Source organism: Aedes albopictus, chromosome 1 (genome assembly GCF_035046485.1).
Source record: "Aedes albopictus strain Foshan chromosome 1, AalbF5, whole genome shotgun sequence".
Lineage (NCBI taxonomy): Eukaryota > Metazoa > Arthropoda > Insecta > Diptera > Culicidae > Aedes > Aedes albopictus.
Genome location: NC_085136.1, coordinates 15,171,269 through 15,195,466, shown reverse-complemented (window position 1 = coordinate 15,195,466; position 24,198 = coordinate 15,171,269). Strand labels below are relative to the sequence as shown.

Here is a 24,198-nt window from a genome sequence, read left to right as displayed (position 1 = left end):
TAAATAAACATTCTCATCGCGTACTGTTACATCAGGTGTGTGTAGGAGTTGATTTCCTAATGATCACCGGCCGATACACTCAGAACAGTCGACCGGTGGCGATTGGTGAATAATTGTTTTATTTTGGTATGCCTTGCCTACACGCCTGTCTCGCATGTCTCGACGCATTTTCCACATTCCCTTCCGAGAATCAGCTGTTTATGCTGGTTGATACCTATTCAAACGCGGTTCACTGCGACGCAAGAAGCAACAACGGACGATGCGTCTCCATTGAAGCTCGCGTTTTAAAAATAAACCCGTGCGAGTTGTTTTGAAAAGTGCGAGATGCGGCACCACCACCGCGAGAGAGGGAGAGAACGAGGCGAACCGCGCGAACGGGAGAGGAAGCACTTGAAAACACTAAACTTAGAAGGTGCTTGGTGGTATTCAATTAGGTACTCGCTTACACCTAATATCTCGGCAAATGTCGGATGTCGTTAGCAGATACTTTCGATAAAGGAAAAACAGACCGGCTCGTCTGTCGAAGTCGAAGTCGAAGTCGAAGTACATGCCTCTTGAATGCGAACAGGAGGAAAAACCAAGAGAGGATGGGCGCTCGAGGAAAATACGCGTACACTGAGGCAAAAAATTCTTAAGAAATTCATTACAGCGGTCTTATGAAAAATCTCATAAGACGGCTCTTTTGAAAATCATAAGATATCTTATGAAGCGTTGATCCCGAAAAGCCAAAGTTATTATTGCACTCCAACCGTTCCAACTTTCGAAGCGTCGATGGACGCGTGAGTAAAGCACGCGTTCTCCGATCTCGACGTCCCTGGTTCGATTCCAGGTTGCGATTTTGTTTTATATTGCGCAAAAATATTTCATTAGATGTCTTATGAAATGATATCATAAGAATTACTTATGGAAATCAAAACTTTTTCTTATGTCGAAATTTCATAAGACAAACTTATGCCCTTCTTAAGATCAGTTTTCTCAGTGTACGCGTGCACCACAACCAGAACCGGATTATGCCGTTCAGGTGGAAATCAGATACGTGGTTTTCCTTCCTCATAGGTTTTCTACATTTTTTTTCGTCGTCACGGCCTACTTTACTGGCGTGATCTTCCTACTCACCGCGCCGCATCGCAGTAGCCGCCTAGTTATTGAGTCGGCCGCGGTCGCAGCTCGCAGCATGCAAATAAACACCAGGTTGAGGGAAATTAGAGAAAATTACGAGCAACACGGGAGCTAGCTGCAGCAGCAGCAGCGCACAAGAAGGCCGGGTCGGGTCGAGAAAAACTCTGTGCAGTATGGATGGTGCTGCGGAGGCGTGCCGGTGCAAGAGCAGTCAGGTACACGATGCTAATGGTGACGACGTGGATAGCAATAAGCTTAGAGCGTAGGTTGCTTAACCACTTTCACGCGATCACATCGCATCGTCGGGGCATCGGGAAAGAAGATGGGGTATTGTTATTGTGCTACGGATGCTATTGCAGGTGCGTGCTGATGGCTGAGCTGTGGATTCTGGTCCGCACTCCCAACAAGAGCTCCCCAAGTAACACACTTGTCACCGAAGAGTCACGGCGGCGCAGGTTTTTGTTGCGCATAAGTTATTGTGACTTACTTCTAACAAATAAACACTGACTTGCTAAAAATAAGTCACGGTAACTTCTGCGCAACAAAAACCTGCGCCGCCGTGACTCTTCGGTGACAAGTGTGTTACTTGGGTCATATGGTAGGTACGACACAGGTAATTGGAAATATGGTCGTCGAGAGAGTGTGTGAAATTGACAGTGTGGGACATGTTTGCTGTTGAGTGGTAAAATGAAAATTAACTTGAACTTCTCGAGTGATATGAGTAACTAGCTGGGGGGAAGTCATTTTACGTGACCTAATTCTATGTACGAACTTGGTTGCAATACGACTGAGATGATTTTGCTTCGGAATGTTGGCCTTACAGTCTTTTGAGGGGCCTCAGGCATACCATGTATCCCCGTTAGTTTGGCCGCTTTCAATACTTTTTAGTTTTATCGCCGCTAATTCGTTTAAAATAAAAATGGTTCAAACCACGGTTCAAACGCTATGCTTTAAGCGCGTCATCACACCGGACTAGGATCGGGTTCAAGCCCCATCCGAGCCATGACCAGACCCGAAACATCGTTTTTTTTCAACAAAACTATGGCATATTTTTGATTACACCCTGCGTGCTGGACCCGGTCTCAGTCCGATGAATTAGGAATAGACCATTAATGATTCAAATACGCAAACAAATTTCCCGGGGTAGAACAGAAGCAGGCACATCTGTAAACGTTCTTCGGTTTGCATGCCATAACATTTTCGGTAGGTAGGCAGCGTTGGGCCACCGGATCCTTTGTAGTTAGTTGCGCAGGTCACATGTATGCCAGGATACGGACATTCTCACGACACTGATAAGGTCTGATGACCCAATTTTTCAAACCAAAAAACTTGATGACCTGTAAACTGAAGACTGTTCGCGGACAGGTGTTGTTAATGGTAGAGGATAGTTAAGTTAAAAATTAATGCTAGGCCGACACCAGTAGATAACAAAACTAATTTATTTAGGATCGTTAAAGGTAAGTGGGTTGAGTTGGTCAGTTTAAGGAATGCGATTATTGCCATTATGGCGAGCGTGGAAAGTTGGATAGGACATGATCGGTAAAGTACCGTAAACCGGGGTCAAATTGATCTCCGGGTCGAAATTGATCAGACGTTTTTCAGTTAGATCCAGCATACTTTACATAGTTTCTTCCAAAGTATCGGTATGTAGGAATCCCATACTAAACGATACATGTGAGAAAACTAATTAAAACATACTTTATCTAACGGAAAAACGTCTGATCAATTTCGACCCGAAGATCAATTTGACCCCGGTTTACGGTACTATAGATTTATGGTATTGGTATGACCTGAACTTTTGTATGGTGAGACGCTAAATTTTCCGTTTCTGCAAGAGAGAAAAGACATCAAGAAAACAATAACACAGGTATTCTAAGTTTTGCTCAAACATCATCAAAATAGACAAAGAATCATAATACCCATGCTTTTGCGCTAATTCCTTGCAGAAACGGAGAATTTAGCTTCCACCATAAACAAATTCAGCTCATTAATACAAATGTAGTACCGAAAAATGTAGTACCGGTGAAGAACCGATTTTGCCCTATTGCGTGCATTACACTAAATGAAACGGAGTGATTCGAGAAAATCATAGGCCTCATCGAAGGCACATACCGAGTCTTTGTAGTGCAGTTCAGTGCTTGAAAAATGGAGTGTTTTTTCTCGAATGAAGCTAAATTGTCTCTTCTTTTACCGGCGCTTTACCCAGGTGGGTCCGAGGGTTATGTGGGGCTTGGCCCACTAAGACCTCATTCTCTCTCTTCCTTCTCGGTACACCCGTTAAGGATGACTTCGTGAAGGGGGGGCGTTCATGAGTACATACTCTCTATTGGTAAGCGTTCCACCAGCTACCACCTTGAGTTGTCCTCTCTTCCTGAAAGATTGGGTCCTGGCTAGTACTATAGACTATCCGTTGGGCTCAAGCTCAACGTGATATCTCTATCGCATAGCTCTTGCATACTCGACCTTTGCTCCATGAAGCGTGGGCATTCAAAGAGTACATGGTCCGCGGTCTCGTCGCAGTTCGCGCACTCCGGACATGCGAGGGAGTCTGCGTATCCGAATCTGTGCAAATCAAATACCACCTAAAGCACCCATGGCCCGACAGAAATTGTGTCAAGTAAAAGTTCATCTCGCCATGGGACCTGCTCTTCAATTTAGACGCGCTCGGTATGAGCCTGTGTGTCCATCTACCCTTGCTGGAGGAATCCCAATCTCTCTGCCATTTCAACATAGACGATGTTCTGGCGATCCGCCCCTCGCCTCGTATGTCGCGTCGCTCGAAGCACTTTTCCTCCTCTGCCACCACTAGTGCTATGGGCATCATACCCGCTAGCACGCATACTGCATCCTGTGGGATTGTTCTAAGGCATATCAGCCTGTGGTACTTTCGAGTCGCTTTACGTTTCGGTTGTACCATAGTATGGAGACCGCTACTGATATGAGCAGATGACGCTTGCTCGAGACTACTGCCGAGCTATTTGACGACATCTTCGAAATGCCATAATCGCCATGCTTGCCCTTTTGCAAGCATATTCCACCTGGCTACCGAATTTCAGCTTGTCATCGATCATGATCCCCAGTTGCTTCAGTGAGCGCTTGGGGTTGAACGTGCCGCTTGAGGTGATCACTGCCTGCTGCACCCCTACCACCTCCTTGATGCGCTAGTACCAGCTGTCTCGACCTCATCCAGTCCTACACAACGCCAATTGCGTGCATCGCTATCAGTTCCAGTTCCTCTATCGACTCGCCGCTTACCACGAGGGTAATATCATCGGCAAAGCCGACCAGCTTTACACCCGGTGGTCCATAGGCATAGATTAGCACCGTATACTGGAAGTAACTCTTCAGGATCCGTCATAGGCTAACCCGGTTAGTAACCGGGACTCCTAGGTGGCGTATGGCGCACTCGATGGCGTCCCAGCTGAAGACCGCGCAATTGCGGCTTCCCGTTCGCTTCTTTTGGAGCGCTATCTCGACCGTTTTGGTTACAGCCCTAATTGCGTCCACCGTCGATCGACCCTTCCGGAAGCCGGACTGGTTATCCGAGAGGCCAGAGTCATCGGGTTTTTCGGTATAGACCTAGGTATAGACCATCAGCCTCGACAGAATGATCCGTTCCAACAGTTTTCCGGCGGTGTCCAGAAGGCAGATAGGTCTGTATGCCGTTGGCTGCCTGGCAGAGATTTTCGAAGCACGCCCACTTACGCACCTTATTCTCTTGGTTCAGTGCAAATTTAGCCGCCCTGTCGACTTCACTTCGTTCCATTCTACCCTCATCGGTGCTAGCTCTTTGCATCGTATAGATCATCGGTGTCATCGTTCAACAAATGCCGGCTTATCGAAGCGCAAGGTCCGTCATCTCCGATGACGGTCGATGACCTTCGGCTGTGGCCGTGGTCCTCCGTGTTCCACCCTGTATCGAATCGCCAGATGGTCACTGTGCACGCGTGTATCCATCGTCGACCCTCAAGTTCGAGCTAGAGTTTAGACCCGGGCTCCAGAAGGTCACATCAATGATGGACTCTGCACCGTTCCTACGGTATATTTTTTTTGTCGCCTACGTTCGCGACACCACGTTTAGTCTAGTCATGCCAGTCCTGGTAGAGCCCAGCCTCTCGCGTCAATGCCTCAGCGGCTACTCCACTCACCCGCCCAGGTGTTGAAGCCTTCACCGATGACCACGGCACTAAAATCCATTAGTGCGATTGATAGCGAATCCAGCGGAATTGGTTTATCGGCCTCCTGGAAGGTTTTTTTTTATCTGTATTAACGAGATTTTTAGCCCTGGGCTAGTTCATCTCGGGACCCACGCTTTACTTCCTTTCCGAAGGAAGAACTCACATTTTGTGAGTTTGTCGGGAGTGGGATTCGATCCCAGGTCCTCGGCGTGATAGTCACGTGTTCTAACTATCCAACCAGGTCCGCTCCACAAGCCACCTGGAAGGGGCATAACAACTGCAGTAGTACACCCCGTTGATCTTCGCTATTGCGAAACCCTCATGCGTCGTGGAAATTATTTCCTGGTTCGGAAAACGACCGGTTAGCTTGGCCTTATCCGCTACCTAGTTCCCGTTATCGGGAGGGATGTGGTATGGGTCCAATAGTAGGACGATGTCTGTACTTGACTCCGAGACTGACTACCACAGCAACTGTTGTGCGACTTCACATTGGATCAGGTTTAGCTGAGTAACCTGCATTCAGTGTTGCAAACATTCATCTAATTTATTTGAACACTAATCAACAAATCTTTTCAGTCATTTTTCTTTCTAGCCATGTTCAAAACGACTTCATTTAACCAGAGCACCTACCAAATGAGAAGCGAATTCTTGTCAATTGAATAAATAGTCACTCGAATGAGTAGCTGGGCACGAAACACGAAAAATCCTGCAAAATTCGGCCAGACAGAATGTCGGGTCAATTTTTATCGAATGTTAGGCCACTGTTGGACCAACATCAAAGAAATATTGGGTCTACTTTGGGTTTGATGGCCAACATAAAAATAGATGAATGATAGGTTGATGTCGGGTTTGACGTCAACAATGGTGGTAAAAGCTTTAAATCTACAACACCACCGATTTTGCTTCAAAGCTGGAGCGCAATTGAATGATATCTGCCTTGACTGAGGCTGGAGCTGATGTCAATTGAATGATCAGAGGCTATTCAATTGATATTCCGATAGTAAATGAAAAAATGAGTGGATATCATTCTCAATTTCAGCTTTAGATGTCGGTTGATACTGACACTTCGCAGCACTGCCTGCATTATCGTTGGTTGGTTCGACCTCCTCGCGTGCCTGGACATTTATGGACCTGAACGTATGACCCTTGTTCGACTAGCAAATCAGGCATTTTGTCTTCCTGCAGAGTTTGCTCTGTCGAAACCTTTACACGCCCACGGCTTGTGTCATTGCTCGAAGCACTTAGCACACCTCTGGCGGCTCGTAGATGCTGAGCGGGCACACTGACCAGCCTGCTCTGATCTTGCTGACTGCAGTCGCCTTGTTCATCTGCCCTACAGGGAGTTTGATCATGGCGATCTGCGTGCCTGCCGGGCCTTTTCGCTGGCGGATCCATGCACTTCCCAAGCATGGTTATAAAACAGTCACGGCAGCGCATATACGGGTTGCACAGAAGTCACTGTGACTTACTACGCAACCCTTACATGCGCTGCCGTGACCGTCCTGCAACCATGTGTGTTACATGGGTGTTAGGGCATCTACCTCGCACTGCTGCTTAAGTGCGGCTGCGAGGTCCTTTGCGTTGGTGATCTCGTCCATGTTTTTACACTGGAGGAGCGTCGTCTCCGCCGTTAGGGCTCTCACCTGCCCTTCTTCGCCCAGTACTTCCACGCTAGTAGCTTGTATGAGGTGCCTTTCTTGGCCCCTCCTTCTTCAGCACTAGCATCATCTCTCCAGTCCTGGTGCACCGAATGTTTTTTACATCCGCGCCCAGCGTTGAGAGACGATTTTCGCTTCGCATGGCCCTCAGTACCTCGGCGTATGTATCCGCTTCAGTTTTGAAGACCAGTACGTCTCTCCGTTCGCGCTTGCGGGCTGGAATCACTTTTCTCAACTTCTTATTCTTTTCAACTGTAATCCAAGGGCTCTCCTTTCCTTGGTCCGGTTGGCGGCCGTTCCTCTTAGGGTTGGCATCTTGGGGCTTGGTTTCCCTGCCCCTTGCGCGTTGCGTAACCGGCTTGGAAGCCTGGTTACTCGCACTGGCCGTCCCTTTCTTCTTCTCCTTTGGCTTAAAGCCCGTCTCTGCCGGACGCATCTTGGTCCGCGTCTCCACGACAGGTTTCGATCATGCAGCTCGAGCCGGATTGAAAAATGATCGTTGTTAGACTCTCTTGGTCATCGTCTCCCGATTCGATGACATTGAGACGAGAACTTCTGTAAAAATCACGTGACGGCTAGTGTCGACACTGACGGTTTCCAAGCCTTGCTGATGGTAGTCCGCCCGCTCGTGTAGCCGATCTGCTCGTACAGCTGTTGATTGATTGATTGATTTGTCTTTATTAGAGAGACTTTCAGCCCTTGGCTGGTTCGTCTCTTCGTACAGCTGTTCTCCTCCAATTCTCCTCGCGTGAACGGGTCCAACGCCGTTTCCTCTGCTTCTCCATTCTCGATCACATGGCTTAGGGCCGATTTCTTCACCTTGGCTTAAGCGTTAAACCAGGTTCAACTATATGGATAAGCCTTGTTTACCGGTGAAGAAATCGGCCCTTAGGGCTTTAGTAGTCATTACTGTCGGATCCCCAATGATCCTGGTGGTTATCTATGCAAGCTGGAAGGCCTCCCGAGAGTTGGCACAGGCCTGGATTCGGGTGTGGAGTTGTCGGGTTGATGCTTTAACTGGAAGGGGTTTCTCAAGTGGGTTCCACATGCGTTGTTGTCTGGAGTATATTATTTTAGCATAGCATCACATTGCCGACCTTAGGGTGGCTGACCATAGAGACGCCTAACCCACCAGAAAGCCGCCTGGGTGTTTAAAAATCATTTCCTTACAATCAGCGAAGATGGTGAAGAAATGTTCATCAGATATCTATTTAAGATTATATCGAAGAACTTGGTCCACTTTCATAGATATCTGTAGTTGAATTTCGGATATGGAATTATGGGAAGCATTTCTTGGCAAAAAAAACCGATAAAATTTTTACATTTTGCAATATAATATTAAAAATAAACGTATAAATGGAACAGACTCACCAGAGAATAAAGTATTACCTATAAATCCAAGCGATGGTGAAAGTGTTTGAATCCATGCGGAAACTTTCTAAGCTTAAGTTTGCCCATGACGACAATCATTGCATTGAAAGGGTACTCCATGTAGCAGTAGGGGAGACTATAGATACTATAGATTCCGTAGACTCGTGGAGACATGGTTGAGCAATACGATTTTAGTGTGTTTTACCGAGAATTTTGAGTGTACCGAGCGAATATGGCGTCATACAGTCCATTGTCGCTATTAAAATCGTGACGTCATGCTCGTTTGGCTACACGAACTGACAGTTCGTTTGACTACAGTTGTCTTCGTCTCCGCGAGTCTATGGTATATATAGTGTCTATAGGGGAGACAGGGTAGATTTGATCCCTTTTTTCTTGATGTACCTGTAACATTAAGAAAAACACAAAACTAGATCATTTTTTCGTACATTAATGCATTAATGCGGGGCTTACTTTTGCAGAAGACGACCTCAGGATGCACGTGCGAGTCAAGACATACCTCGAAATGGGTCGTTAGATGTACAGTAGAGCTATCACCTTCCATCTCCAGGACTAAAAATGTTTACGTCTACACATAAAAGTAAATGGCCGAAACAGACGCAAACATTTTTTTCCATAAAAGCACTACCGGCCAGTGGGCGATGGATTGTATATACACTCAAACCTCCATTTAGGTAGGATCCATTTAGGTAAAATCTATTTAGGTCTCTCCATTTAGGTAACGTTACCTAAATGGAATTTGATTGTGTTCAGATCAGTTGGAGTACTTAAAATTAGGTATAAGATTGATTTACGGGAAAGAAATGGAGAGTGTTGAGGGGGGGGGGGGTCTTGGTGCGAGGGGGATGCAATGTTGGGATATGCCCCCTAAACATCCCCCCCTTCCATGCAGTGTTGAAAAGTGTCAGTATCCAGCGTAATTTCCAGCTCAACTTGAGATAAGCAACCATCCTTCCATCATTCAATTGATATCAGCTACAGCATTGATGACGTCAAACCCGACATCAACCTATCATTCAACTGTTTTTATTTTGGCCACCAAACCCAACATAGACCCAACAGTTGTTCGATGTTGGTCCAACAATGGCCCAACATACGATAAAAATTGACCCGACTTTGACCCGACATTTAATATTTTTTCAGTCTGGCGGAATTTTGCAGGGTTTTTCACCCTCAGCTAGTCATTTGAATGACAATTCTGATCTAATACCCTCCAAAACCCCCGAAAACGCCCCTGAAGCCCCTCCCCTTCTGAAACCCACCCCTCCTGAAACTCCTTGAAAGCCATCTGAAACTCCGCATGACCTCCTTTAAATCTCCTAGTAACTCTCCCTTCTTAAACTTTTTTTGCAACCTTGGACTCCATTTAGGTAATAAACTGAATCCATTTAGGTAATGAATCCATTTAGGTAAAAATTCTATTTAGGCAGTCCCGACTCATTACCTAAATGGAGGTTTTGGTGTACACATACATACAAACCTACCTTGATACCTTGTTGGCTACAAAGTAACTTTACTCCAATGCCGAGCGTATAGTAGAGCACCATCTTCGTCGGTCTTGGGCGATGTTCCTCCAGTTTCCCCGAACGTGTAGGGATCGTAGATCTTCTTCAACCGCGTGCAGCCAGCGAGTTCAATTACACATACATACATACACACATCAATAAATTCTGAAACTGAAAAAAAATAACGATTGCTCTATACGGGAACGAGACTTGGACGTTGAAAGATTCCGACCGGAGAGCGTTTAGTCACAGACAAACAGACGTAACACCTTGAACGATTTTCATGGAAATCCATCGCCCAGTTCACACTACCATCACCTGGTGGAAAAGTTGCACGAATCACTGTGTTGTGCAATATCGTCAACAGAAGGCGCTAGTGTGAAACGTCAAACGCATAGAAAACAGATGCGCGCGCCTCTGGTTGTGAAAGCCACAACTATGACAATTTAAAATGATCGTTAAAAGCGTGGTCGATGGAAATTTCGCAAGTGTTACGTCTGTTTGTCTGTGGTTTCGTGTTTTGAGAGTAACAATACGCTGAAGAAGAAACCGGCATCTGACGGTGTCGCTTTAATCGCGAATTATATCAAAAGTATAACAGAAAATATATTATCAAGCTAATTCAACACGGCAGACTGGGCTGGTCATGTCGTAAGGGGTCGTTTATAAACCACTTTGACTTTTTGGGGGGAGTGGGGTGGGGCTTGGCCAAAATCTACGCTCCATACAAATTTTAATTTTTTTGTATGAACGAAAGTCTACGAGGGGGAGGGGGGGTCTGAGATGACCAACATTTGGTCTACGTGGTTTATGAACAGCCCCTAAGGATGCCATAAAAAATATTCAGTAGAGAACCAAGGAGAACCTAAAGTGTGCACTGGAGAAGAACTAAGTGCACTCAACGTCCAGAGGGATTTAAAGCGATTGGTCCAAGGCCGAGTCCAAAGGAGAAGAACACACTAAAAGCCACAGCACAGTAACACATTCACAAAAAAGCTCGTATATTCTTGTAGAAGCGAAACCTATCTTGATTGCCGTACAAACATGGTTGCGAATTTCACGATTTTGTGGACGCAGGAGCTGATTGTGTGAATGTGTAAGGGTTACACATTTTTGTTGTAGTATGGAAATTATGCACTTCAGTGTTGATCGGTTTTAGGGTGAATGTTCCATTTGACGATGCCGTAGCCATATATACAGGAGATGAGCAAAATGATTAGGATTAGGGTGACCATATGCAAATAACGTGAAGGAGGACATTTTGACCAAATTCGGTTGGAAAAGGAGAACATTTGTATGAAAAAGAGGACACTTTTTAAAAGAACGCAAAAATACAAAAAAGGGAAAATTACAAATTGGATTTATACCGGGTTTGTTTTACTCAACTTATATTTGTTTGGTTTGTATGCGCCAATTGAATTCTTCAAGGGCATTGATAGCGCGAGGTCCAGAAAAACTTCGATACCGTGGTGGAAAAAACCGGGATAAGCTAACGAGGAATTTCGGATAACGATTTGTGTAGAACGCGCTTGTTGCTAATTCAACATACACTGACTATATTCATAGTTCATAGGAAAGGCTTTTATAACAAATTTGCATGGGTTAAATAGATAGGAGAAAGAGAGAGAAAGAACTGTCGGTTTCAATATAATTAGATCACTTTCGATCTTAGTTGATAGGGTGGCTCCGTATTCTCGTGCGAACAGGCATGAAATTGTGTAGTTCCCATAAAAACCCTTTTAAGCTTGAAAAGCTTGCAATGTTTCAATCACTTTTGCTCTCTATTGTATAACAGTCGAACTGGAGCAGCGAACACTGAATAACAAATCAGCAACAATACAAAACATTAATAAAAATGCATCAGCAAACACTAAAAGTCATCTCAATTTTCTTGACTCGATACCTTTTTACTCGGCTACTATTACTGCTATTCTATTCTAACTTCCAGAGATTTTTCAGAAGATCTAGTAACTTGGGCTTATCGAATAAGAGTTCTCACCAATAAATAGGGTCTTGTACCATTTGGGCAGGTGTACCTATTTTGGGAACTTTCCGCTATAACTAAGTCAATTTCAAACCGATTGATTTGAATTTTTGTACAGAGTTAGATACTGTATGTGTCTAAATCTATACAAAAATTCAAATCAATCGGTTTGAAATTGACTTAGTTATAGCAGCAAGTGCCCAAAATAGGTACACCTGCCCAAATGGTACAAGACCCTACGGCTACTTTTACACTGTATTGTACTGCTGTAGAAAATTAGTGCAGTTAGAAACTGTAAAACAAAAGCTTTCGCTATAAATATCAATACAGCTTGATCGATAGAAACATTGTTAACGTTCCACTTTTTTTCATGTGGATTAAATAGGGAAAGCTTTTTTGTGGCACTGTTGCAAAACATTTTTGATGATTTTTTAAGAAACATTCCATTTAACATTTTGATAATCATTAAGTATTGTAGAGGTTTTGAGAATCTAATTTCTTTTATTTTGGTTTTATGATGGTTCTAAAAACCTCTTCTAGCCTATTTGACCAAACAATTTTACTTAAAATATCGATATGTTCACTCCTCATAAGTGGCAGTAAGGATCTGGGGATTGAGAGTTTGATTTCACGTGACACGTACACTCAATAATTTAGCTTTAGAAGTATAACTTATAGATACCCATTGATAACGTGTTTGGTGTTTATCGTAGCTTAACAATAACATTCGAATAAGAAACTAAACAAACAAAATCACCAGCTTTTTACAAAATTGTATATAACAAAAATGTTTGAAAAGGAGGAAATTTTAATGGAAAAGGAGGACATGCGATTTTTGATCAAAAAGAAGGACATGTCCTCCTTTAGGATACAATATGGTCACCCTAAATAGGATAGACAACTTTTTTTTCTGTAAAAAAAGTTCAACTAGCTCTAACTTTTCATAGAATGCATAAAAAATTCTCAAACTTTGTTTGGTTTCTGAGACATGACAGTTCAAAAATTAGTTGTCTAAAAATACTGTTTTACGAGAACGGTTCTAACTTCCCGAGAGTTTAAAAAATCGAACACAAATATTTATGTACTAAACCAATAATGCACAATAACAAACAGTCAAAATTTGTAAATTTTTGATGCACTTTATGAAAAATTACAGCTTGTTGAACTCTTTTGTGAGAGAAAAAAAGTTGCCTATGCCCAACATTTTCGTCACCCCCTGTCATTTAGGAGATTTTGGAAACTACGATGTGTGGGGTGATAAATATGTGAATTAATCCAACTAAATACCAACATACACTTATTTTTGCGAAGTTATTCTATTACGGTTTTTACCTCCTATACGTCTTTGTTTTCATTTCGTTTAACATGAACAGGATACCCCACCAACCAATAACGATCTAAATAGTTGTTCCCAGCCATCAATCCGCGCTATATTTTTAAATCCACGTGAATCATAGCAACCCGACACGCAACATCTAGAGAGCGAATTACTCGAATTACCCGTGTGTCTTTATGTGTGTTGCTTGCTTGCATCGCATCGTTACGCCTCTATTATCGCCAACCACCCACGACGAAAGTGAATCTGACATCTCACTCAGCGTCGCATTGCGTCGCTCATCGCCGGCACTGCCACCGCCTTCTACGATTCGAATGCACCCTTAATGCCGGCCGATCACCGTTGATGTTGATGATGATGTCTCGATTGAATGAACCCGTCGCGTCGTCTTTTCTTCCCCTAATTGTTCGATTTGTCTCAAAGTCAATTCACTTTCGCGCGATGCGATGGGTTATCGTCCATAGCACGTGCGAAGGACCTACGCGAGGGCGTTGCTTGACCAATCTCGAGGCGCGCGCGGAGGTGATTCGGGTCATTTGCCTCCTGTTTGGATCATCCCATTGAACGTATGAACGCAGCTAAAATGGAATTGATCGAAAAGAAAGGATTATTCTGCTCGGGTAATCGGATTCGAATTTTCTCAGCTCTGTCCAATTAAACGGCCATCTGGTTCACATTAAAGTGCACTTTTTTTTTCTCTCTCTGGGAAGGAAATTCGTTTCGGAAAGTTTATGTTTTTACTTTGCGCGTGTACGGGTTCGGAATGTGAGTTGGGAATTGTTTTGAGAGAGTTTTGATATGTGTCAATCAAAGGAAGCGTAGACTGAAGAGCAAACAAAATCGTCAAAGCATGTCGTGAATAGCTGTCGACTGGCCTGCTACGATACGGAATTCCGACCGAGTTTTTATTTTTAAGTTTTGTTTGTTTTATCAATTGTTTTGTTATCATTTTGTTTCGTTTTTTTTTGTTTCTTCATTCGACAGAGCCGCCCGGAGCTGATCCGAATCTAGTCAATCGTACAACGACCTAGCTAAGCAATGCCAAACTAACCAGAACCAAAAGTGTGATATTTGCAAAATGACCATGACATTGAATGTTTTATCGTAAGCGTAAGAATAAAGAAAAGAAGCAAGAATACCGAGAAGACTAGAGCAATTGTAAACCTGTCGACCTAAAGCAGAATCTCAACCATAACCTAACTTAGAGAGAATTAGCCCAGAAACCAATCCCTTCCAAATACTCTTCTGTTCAAATGCTGACCTCGGCTGGATCTCGAATGTGGACCCGTTACCGACTGCAGCAGCTTCCGGATCAGCAGAAACCTTCAATAGCTACTATACCCAGCAACTAGCCGGCCACCAGACAAGGCCAGGCCAGGCCAACATTCGCTTCCTCGCAAGTTCGACCCTGGCCGCTACCCCCGGCGCCAAGTTCCCTAGCACAGTAGTCGGTAGGCCGCGTCCAAAACCGTCGTATCGGAGTAGCATCGGTGGTAGTTGAGCACTGGGTAGGATCCCGATTCGGTTCGGGTGAATCCTAAGACTCAACTGTCGCCAAGAAAAGAGAAAGAGAGAGAAAAAACATCGAACGGCCCAGAGAGCAGCAATCCAGGACAATACTCTACGGTAACTCTTTTTTTCGCGGCTAAACGGACAAAGTGAACGGCCCCAAAATTACGGACCAGAACATGGAAGACTTGCTTCAGGCTGGCCACGTGGTCAAAGAGCGGTGGAAGGTAAGTGACGATCTTTGATGATAGTAGAGTAGAAATCCAATCAGAAGTTCTTCCCAAAATTCCTTAACTACATTGTCCATGAATTTCTCCAAGAATTGCTTCAGGAGCTACACCAGGAGCTCCACCGAAAGTTCAACTGTTCCAAGAGTCTACCCAGCTATTCCTTCAAGAATTCTAACAGTACTCCTTTTTTCGGAATTCCTCCAAAGGTTAAGAATCCTGTCAAGAGTTCCTTATGGAGTTCTACCAGGAGCTATATCAGAAACTCTTCTAGCAACTTCTCTAGGAAGTCTTCCTGAAGTCCTCCAGGTATTTTCCAGTGATTTATTCACTGGACTTCATCAAGAATTCCACAAATAGCACTTCTAAGAGTTCTATCAAAGGAAGATTTTCTTCCGGGTTTCTAAATTCGACCAGCAATTTTGGTTTTCCATAAATTCCTTCAGGAGCTCTTCCAGAAGTTTTTCCAGGAATTTGTTCAGAATATCTTCTAAAATTCCATTCAAGAATCCATTCTCAAATTACGGAGTTTTCCCAAAATGCTTCTGAAGTTCTTCCAGGAATTTCTCCAAGAGCTCTCTTGGACTGCTATAAATTCTTGAAGGAGCTTTTTCTGTGATTCCGCCCAGAATTCTTGCACAAATCCTCTTATGAGTTCCTTTTGAAGTTTTTCTAGGAGCTCAATCAGAAGCTTCTTTACCTTTACTTCCAGCTGTTCGTCCAGGAGTTCTGCAAGGAATTTATTCAATAATTTAATGCATGAACTCTTCTGAGAACACTTCCAGAATCCAGAAGTTCTTCCAGGTGTTACTTCAGGAGACCCTCCAGAAATTTTCCAAGAGGTCTCCCACGACATCCTCCAGAAATTCATTTAAGTGTTAATTTAGGAAATCTTCAAGAAGTTCTTATAGAAATTCCTCAATGAGTTTTTTCTTCCAGAGGTTCTTGAAGTAGTTCGTCCAAGAGTTTTTTTTAAAGAAATCTGCCATAAATTCCTCATACAATTATTTTAGAAATTCCTTCTGGGCTCCCGTCGTGAATTTTGCTAGAATTTTTTTTATAGAAGTTCTTCCAGATATTTCATTATTTATTCTCCGAAGTCCTACAGAAGTTCTTTCAATAATTCGTCCAAAACTGCTTCCACGAGTTTCTTAAAGTTTCTCTAGAAAAGCATCTAGAAGTACGTAGCTCGTAGGAATTACTCAAAAAATTTTGCAAGGAATCCCTTCAGAAGCTCTTCCAGAATTTCATTCACGCGTTAATAAAATAAAAATAAATTTTAATTTTTATTTTTTTAATGCGTGAATGAAATTCTGGAAGAGCTTCTGAAGGATTTCTTAGCAATTTTTGTTTTCATACGTGCTACGTTCTTCTAGATGCTTTTCTAAAGGAACTTTAAGGAATACCTGAAAGAACTTTTGAAGGTAATCTTGAAGTACTCCTGGATCTCAAAATCTAAAGCTTTTTTTTTTGAAATCTCAATATTTTTTTTCCAAGAATTCTTCCAGAAGTATTTCAGGAATGCCTCTAAGAGTTCTCTCTATCAGCTCTTGTACGAATTGCTTTGCGATGCACAGAAATCATCAAAATTCCTAATCTTAAAAAAAAAAACCTTTATATAAGCTCTTACACAGACCTCTGCTGGAGTTCTTTGATGAACTTCTCCCAGAGTTCTTCTAGGAGCTGCAGAACCAGAAGTTCTTTTAGGTATTCCTTCAGGAGTAACTCCAGTAGTTCTTTCTTGAATTTCTCCAAGAGTTTCTCCAGGAGCTACACCAGCAGCTCCCCTGGAAATTCCCCAAAAGTTCATATATTTTATCAATTATTCCAGGTGTTGTTCCAGCCATTACTTCAAAAGTTAATCTAGAAGTTTTTTTAAGGAATGTCTTCGTGAATTCTTGCTGTGCTAGAAATTCTTTCCCCCATTCCTCCAAAAGTCTTTTCGAAACTTTCTCCAAAACTTTTACCAAGAATTATCCTAGGATTATTTTAGGAATACCTTCAAGAGTTCTCCCAGCTATTCCTCCAGAAGTTCTTCTGTGAATCCCTTCTGGGATCCTCTAAAAATGCCTTTACGAGGCCTTACAGAGAGCTCTTCAGAAGTTGTTAAAGGATCTCCTCCCAGAGCTCTTCTAAGAACTTCTCCAGAAGTTTCAAATGAATTCCTTTAGGAGTAACTCTTGGAGTAACTTAAGAAATTCGTCCTCGGATTTTATTCAGAAGCTCTTCCAGTTGTACTTCGAAAAATTCCTTTGGGATTCCTGAAGAAATTCCTTTGAGAAGTTCTTACGGAAGCTGGAAAGCTGGTGCAGAGGTTCCTCCAGAAGTTCCTCCGGAAGTTTTTCAAAGTGTTTCAAAAATTTCTCCAGGAACTCCTCAGGAGATTTTCTAGGATTTTGTTTTTTATAAAAGTACTACCAAAAGTTTTCCCAGGAGATTTTCTAAAATTTCTTTCAAAACCCCAAATTTCTTCAGGAGTTCTGGCCCAAATTGCCGTTCCTGTTGAAAATTCTTTCATGAATTGCTCCAGGAATGTTTTTGGCAATTTTTCTAGCTATATCTCCAAGAGTTCTTCCAGGAGAATTCTTGTAAGTTTCTCTAGAAATGCCTCTAGGACGTCTTACGGAAATTCACCCAGGAATTCATTTAGGGATTCCTCTCAGAATTGTTCTAGAAACTCCTCAGAATTTTTTTTTTTCCAAAAATTCATTCAGGAGTTTTTCTACTTATTCTCTCAGCAGTTCTTCCGAGAATTTCTTCCTGAATTCCTGAAGAAATTTCTCCAGAAGCTCTCTCGGAAAATAGCCCAGAAGTTCTTGGAAACACTTCAGGATTTCTATTCATGAAATTCCTATCATATAGGCGTTTTTCCAGAAATTCCTCCAGGAGATCTTCCAAAGCGTTATGCAAAAGTTTCTACCAAACTTCTAAAAAGGTTTTTTTTTTGGAAAAGACTTCTTCCCAGGATTTCTCCAAAATGGGACGGGAATGCATTCAAGAGTTCTTCTAGGCGTTAGCCAGTTCCTTCAGGATGCATTTCAAGGGTTTCTTCAAGATTTCTTCAACGTATTATTACAGGAATTCTTCCAGGAACTTGTTAAGGTTCATCTAAAAATGCTCCTAGATGTCCCTAGAAATTCCTCCCAGAGTTTTGTAGGGATTCACCTAAATGTTGTTCTAGGAACTTTTCCAGAAGTTCTTTCAAAAATTCGTTCAGGATCAATGCCAGAAATAGCTCCAAGTGTTCTTCTAGGAATTCTTGCACGATTTCTATCAGGTTTTCTTCTAGTAGTTCTTTCAAGATTTTTTTTTTCTGGAGGTTAATGAAGAAATTCAACCAGTCGTTCTTTCAGATATTATTCCTGGGATTACTCTAGAAGTTTTCCTAGATTTTTTTTTCAATTCTCTTTCAATCTACTTTTAAGAGTTGTCCAGGTATTTCTCCAGGAGTTCGGAGGAATTCCTCCGATAGCTCTTCTGGTGACTTCTGCAGGAATTCATTCAGGAGTTCTTCGAAGTATTCATCCAGCTGCTCTTCCGAAAATGCCTTCGGGAGTTCCTGCAGGAATTGCATTAGACGCTCTTCCAGAAAATCTTTGAACTGTTCTTCTTGTAGTTATCCCAGAAGTTAAAAAAAAATCTGTAGAGATTTTTTTCTGGAGCATAAATAGAAGGTCCTTCTAGAAATTACTCCAGGATTTATTCGCCCAAGTAACTTTTCGATGATCAAATAGTCTTGTAGAGGTTTCGATAACCGTTACAACCGTTATTTTGGTTTTATGATGGTTTTAAGAACCTCTTCTTTGACTAAAAAAATATTGCTTGGCATAGAGTTTGTCCGAAGAGCCTCTCCCGGACTTTTCTCGGAATTAATACATGTGATTTTCCAGTAGTTCGTTTGGAAGTTCTCTCCCCTTGCAACTCCTCGAAGAGCTCTGCCATGAGTTCCACAAGAAGTTTCTTTTTGGAGTTCAATAGTACTCCCAGAATGTTCTCGACGAATTCATCCAAGTATACATTATGGAGATCTTTAAGAGATCCTTATAGAGTTCTCCAAAGTTCCTCTAGAAATTCCTTTTCAATCCGGAGCTAGTTCATCTCGGGACCATGCTTTATTTCCCTTCTGAAGAAAGAAGTCATATTTTTGTGACTGCGATTCGATCCCAGGTCCTCGGCGTGATAGTCTCGTGTTTAACTATCACACCAGGTCCGCTATTCAGAAACGTAAAAAGTTGTAGCCAACAACATTATGTGTAAGCTTCTTACTTACACAATCTTAGGTAGCTACAAGTGGACGATCGTAGTAAACTGCGCGCGCGGACGGGTGTATTTTTGAAGCGCTGTCACGGTTTTCATCGTCTATGAAATTCGGTTTGGCCGATGAAATTGCAAATGATTCCGAAGACGGTTTTGATATAGCAGACTTCCAAAACCGGGTATAATCCGCTTCGGCTGTGTGGTTGTACAATTGAAATGAATTAGGTGAAACTTTTGGTGAAACTCCGCTTCCGCTGATGGTACTACGCCTTTGAGTAAAACGGTTCTATGAGTACCGGTGGACCGTAAGTGGCGACAGTGAACTGATGTGGCAAGGTGCAGTGCAGTATAGTTTCAATATTTCTGGGAACTTTAAAGTGGGTGGATGGAGGGATGGGAAATAGGAATCAGTTGTGAAAAGGAGATGCAATATTGGTTCCGGTATTGGAAGAGCGAATTAATGAAGCTTTCGTTGTGTTGTGGGTTAGTTGATGAGAGTTGGTGATATCGGATGTTTTACTGCAACTGGGATCGGAAAAGATGAACCATGCGTTTATTGGAAAGCTATTGCAGCAAAAAAGAACCCAAGATGAGGGTCTCGTAAGAAGAAATTGGGTTTAAATTATTTTGGGGTGATGAAAAGAAGAGACTGAAAAGGACTATGTGATTTATGTAAGAGAGAAAATCAATAGAAAGTGAGCAAAACAGTGCTTAATATGCTATGGGCGGTCATGTTAGAGATGTTGGTCGGATAACAAAGGAAAAAAACCAATGAATGGTTGGGGAAGTGAATTAATGATTGAGAAACAGAAATAAATGAGAAAATGAGAACAGAATAGTGTGAAAATTGTAGTAAGCAAATGTAAGCTGAAGGAAATCGTGCATTCGAAAGAAACTTCCAGCCCAGCCGTTTGGTCGACGACGATGAAGCTGTTTTTGAAATTGGTGAGATTGTTCCTTTTATATTTACTTATATTTACTTTTATTTCGGCAATGGTTTTTCATAACGGTCTAACTGACATTATCGATTTCCTTCGTCGATTTCCTTTTTGTATATCTATACAATGTATATTGAGTTTTATCCATCTTACCATAAAATCGCAGTAAAATTAGCATTATTAACAATCAAAAACTTCCAAAACTTCCAATTCTCGTACCAAAATCCCATCTCCTTTCTATTTACGAGGTCGTCGGTGAGTCGCTGGCATTTCGTTAAATAGATATCATCCCTTCCCTGCTATCCCTTTTTTCTTATCGTTTCAGAGAGCGAGCAATGGCGCTTAAGCCTAGGCTTGTTAGCCAGGACACAGTGTAAATGCCTGTGCCCCATCCCTGAAGAAAAATGGCCCAAGGAGTGACAAAACCTTTTAGCTATGTCACTCCCAACGATGGTGTTTAAACATACTAAAACACTTACACTCACATCAACACATCTACATGTACTATTCAAATACACTCGCACAATCTGCATTTTGTAGCATCACTCGCTTATAGTGAATCCCAAATCAACCCATTCCAAATATCCAACTCCTTGACACCTATGGGGGCGCCGGTGAGTCGCTGGCCTTTCGTAAAGTAGGTGTCATATCATCACATCCTTTCCTATCCCCGTAACGGAGAAGATGGGCGTGGCCGGCAATGGAAGTTTTCATGTCTTTCTTACTTCAACCTCTAATTGGATAGCTATTCCCTCCCAAATAGCATTCCATAAGTAGTTAGAATAGGAGTATTAAAGTTTTAACATGACAACTTTCAGTATGCAATCTACGAATTACTCCGTTACTACGCAACGCAACGCAACGCAATCTTAGGTAGCTACAAGTGGTCATTCCAATGCTTTTTTAGGTGTCCAATAACTCTGCTAAGTGGCGGTCATTGAATTTTACAAGCATAATCAGTCCCAAACCTCTTGAAGGCCTTCTGAATTCCCTTTGAAACGTCTTGTAACGTGTCTGAAATTCCCTGAAACTTCTGAAGTCTATGATGCCTCAACAAAACCCCGAGAATTGTTCTAAAACCCGACCTGCTGAAACGCCTGGAAATGTTTGTAAACCCTTCCTGAATCACACCTGAATACCTGCAAAGCCTCTTTAATCGCCCTTGAAACCCCCTGAAACGCTCTGAAGCACACTTGAAAGTCAGTGAAGCCCCCAAATCCCCTGAAGCCCCATGAACCACCCACTTCTGAAAACCCCTGAAATCCCCCTGTAGATAACCTGAAAGCCTGTGAAGCCCCCTAAACCCCCTCCGATAACCCTCTGAAAGCCCATGACACACCCCGAAATGACCTGAAAAGTTTTGGAACACTCTGAATCGCCTTGAAACGTGTAAAAACGCTTCCTGAAGAACTCCTGAAAGTCTGTGTTGCTTAAAAAAAACCTTACAGCCAAAATTTCTGAAAATTACTCCCGACGTAAAAAAATAGCATATATATTTCTATTCTATTTTACTGAATTTTACAATAAAGAATTCCTTGTATGGAATGTTCCTGTGATATCCTGAAAAGGCCCCGGGACCCCCTCTGAAATCCGTTTAAATCCGCTGAAACGCCTTGAAACGTCTCTGAAACTTCCGTGAAACACCCTGAAGCACACCTCAAAGCCCGTGAAGTTTTCAGAAACCCTTAAAGTCCAACTGGAGCTTCCCTGAACCAACCCCCCCTCCCCCAACGCCCTGAAGCACCTTGAAACGCCTCTGAAATCCCCTGGACCCGCAATAAATTCCACCTGTAAGTCTTAAATTCCTTGAAAGTAGCTCGAAAATTCCATTAAACGCTTCGACATGCATCTGAAACCTTCCTGAAACACCCCTAAATCCTAAGAAACTGGAACCCTGAAAAACCATGAATAGCCTGAATGCCTTGAAAGCTGTAAAAACCCCGGAAACCCCTATGGAACCCGCTGAAACGCCTTGAAATGCATTGATCCGCCTTGAATATCCCCTGAAATTTCCTTGGAAAACTCTGAAACTCTCGAGAGCCTCTCTGAAGCTTCTCGAAGCACATCTGACAGCCCGTGAAGCCCCCAAAACCACCACGAGCTCAGCTGAAACGCCTTTGTTCGCTTTGAAACCGTTAAAGAACCCTGATGGATGACTCCTGGTTCATCTTAAAATTCTTCTAAATCTTCCGGGAATCCCTCCTGAGACCTCCGTTTTGAAACCCTCAGAAAACCTTCTGAAACTCTCTTGAATGCCTCTTAAGCCTTTGACAACCTATCTTAACCCTTATAATCTGAACGTACGATTTGCATATTCAGAATCAGACTGTAAAAACCATAACTTCGTTAATTCTGGACCGATTTTGATCATCGACGTCCCAAAAGAACCGGGTAAATCTCTAGTTTAGATACGTGAACCAAAATTTTAAATTGACCATCTGGTTCCGGAGTTATTCCGGGACGTACTGGGGTATGTTTTTGGCCAGGCAAAGGGACACTATCGTTGGGTTTCTAAAACTAAGCATGCGACATATCAATCTTCATGGTTTTGCAAAACAAGTTCGATGGTGTCATTTTTTGGATTTTTGGACACGTTGGACACGTTCCGGGATGTTCCGGGAACCTGGTTCTTCCGTGAATATGGCCACTTTCATGTCTCTTCTAAATCCCAGCATGCGACATATCAATCTTCATGATTTTGCAAAACAAGATCGAAGGAAGTAATTCTGCGGATTTTTGGCCACTTTGGACACGTTCCGGGGTGTTCCGGGAACCTGGTTCTTCCGTGAAAATGGCCACTTTTATGTCTCTTCTAAGTACTAGCATGCGACATATCAATCTTCATGATTTTGCAAAACAAGATCGAAGGAAGTAATTCTGCAGATTTTTGGCCACTTTGGACACGTTCCGGGATGTTCCGGGAACCTGGTTCTTCCGTGAAAATGGCCACTTTCATGTCTCTTCTAAATCCCAGCATGCGACATATCAATCTTCATGATTTTGCAAAACAAGATCGAAGGAAGTAATTCTGCGGATTTTTGGCCACTTTGGACACGTTCCGGGGTGTTCCGGGAACCTGGTTCTTCCGTGAAAATGGCCACTTTTATGTCTCTTCTAAGTACTAGCATGCGACATATCAATCTTCATGATTTTGCAAAACAAGATCGAAGGAAGTAATTCTGCAGATTTTTGGCCACTTTGGACACGTTCCGGGGTGTTCCGGGAATCTGGCTCTTCCGTGAAAACGGCCACTTTTATATCTCTTATGAATCCCACCATGCGGCATATCAATCTTCATGATTTTGCAAAACAAGATCGAAAGAAGTCATTTCGCGGAGTTTTGGCCACGTTGGACACGTTCCGGGATGTTCCGAGAACCTGGCGCTTCCTTGAAAATGGCCACTTTTATGTCTCTTCTAAATTCCAGCATGCGACATATCAATCTTCATGATTTTGCAAAACTAGATCGAAAGAAGTCATTTCACGGATTTTTGGCCACGTTGGATACGTTCCGGAATGTTCCGGGAACCTGATGCTACCGTGAAAATGGCCAGGATTTCCTGAAGGAACCTCTGGAGGTATACGTGGAGAAATTTTTGAAGGAATCCCTGAAGGAATTCCTTGAAGAACCAATGGAGGTTCCAGGAGAAATCCCTGGAGGAATTCCTGGAATAATATCTGGAGAAATTACTGGTGGATGTTCCTAAAAAAATCTCTGGAAGAATCCCTGTCGAATTTTTGCAGGAGATTTTAACATGAATTCCTCCAGGGATTCCTCCAGGAATTTCTCCAGAGATTCCTACAGTAAATCCTCCAAAGATTATTCCAAAAAATTCTCCTGGGATTCCTCCAGAGATTCCTCTAGGAACAAGTATTTGGAATTCCTTCAAGAATTCCTCCAGGGATTCCTTCAAGAATTCCTCCAGGGATTCCTGCAGGAGTTCCTCCAGAGGTTTTTCCAGGAATTCCTCCAGGGATACCTCAGGGATTCCTCCTGGAGTTATCTCCATGCACCTCCATTGGTTCCTCAAGAAATTTCTTCAGGAATCTCCGTGATTCCTCAAGGAATTTCTCCATGGATTCTTCCAGGGATTCCTG

General features: G+C 42.8%; 1 protein-coding gene across 9 annotated transcripts in view; it reads left to right on the top strand.

Annotated features, from left to right (window-relative positions):
* The window catches only part of LOC109431133 (tau-tubulin kinase homolog Asator), a 96,475-nt gene that overhangs the window by 45,177 nt on the left and 27,100 nt on the right, over positions 1–24,198 (top strand). For 3 of the 9 annotated variants that reach the window (XM_019707323.3, XM_062843827.1, XM_062843830.1), the window contains one exon: positions 14,474–14,905. In XM_019707323.3, coding sequence (XP_019562868.2) covers positions 14,858–14,905 — 48 coding nt within the window. In that variant the 5' untranslated portion in view covers positions 14,474–14,857. Of the gene's footprint in view, positions 1–14,153; positions 14,906–24,198 lie in introns of all 9 variants that reach the window. The other 6 variants (XM_062843810.1, XM_062843818.1, XM_019707324.3 and 3 more) reach the window with 2 other exon arrangements.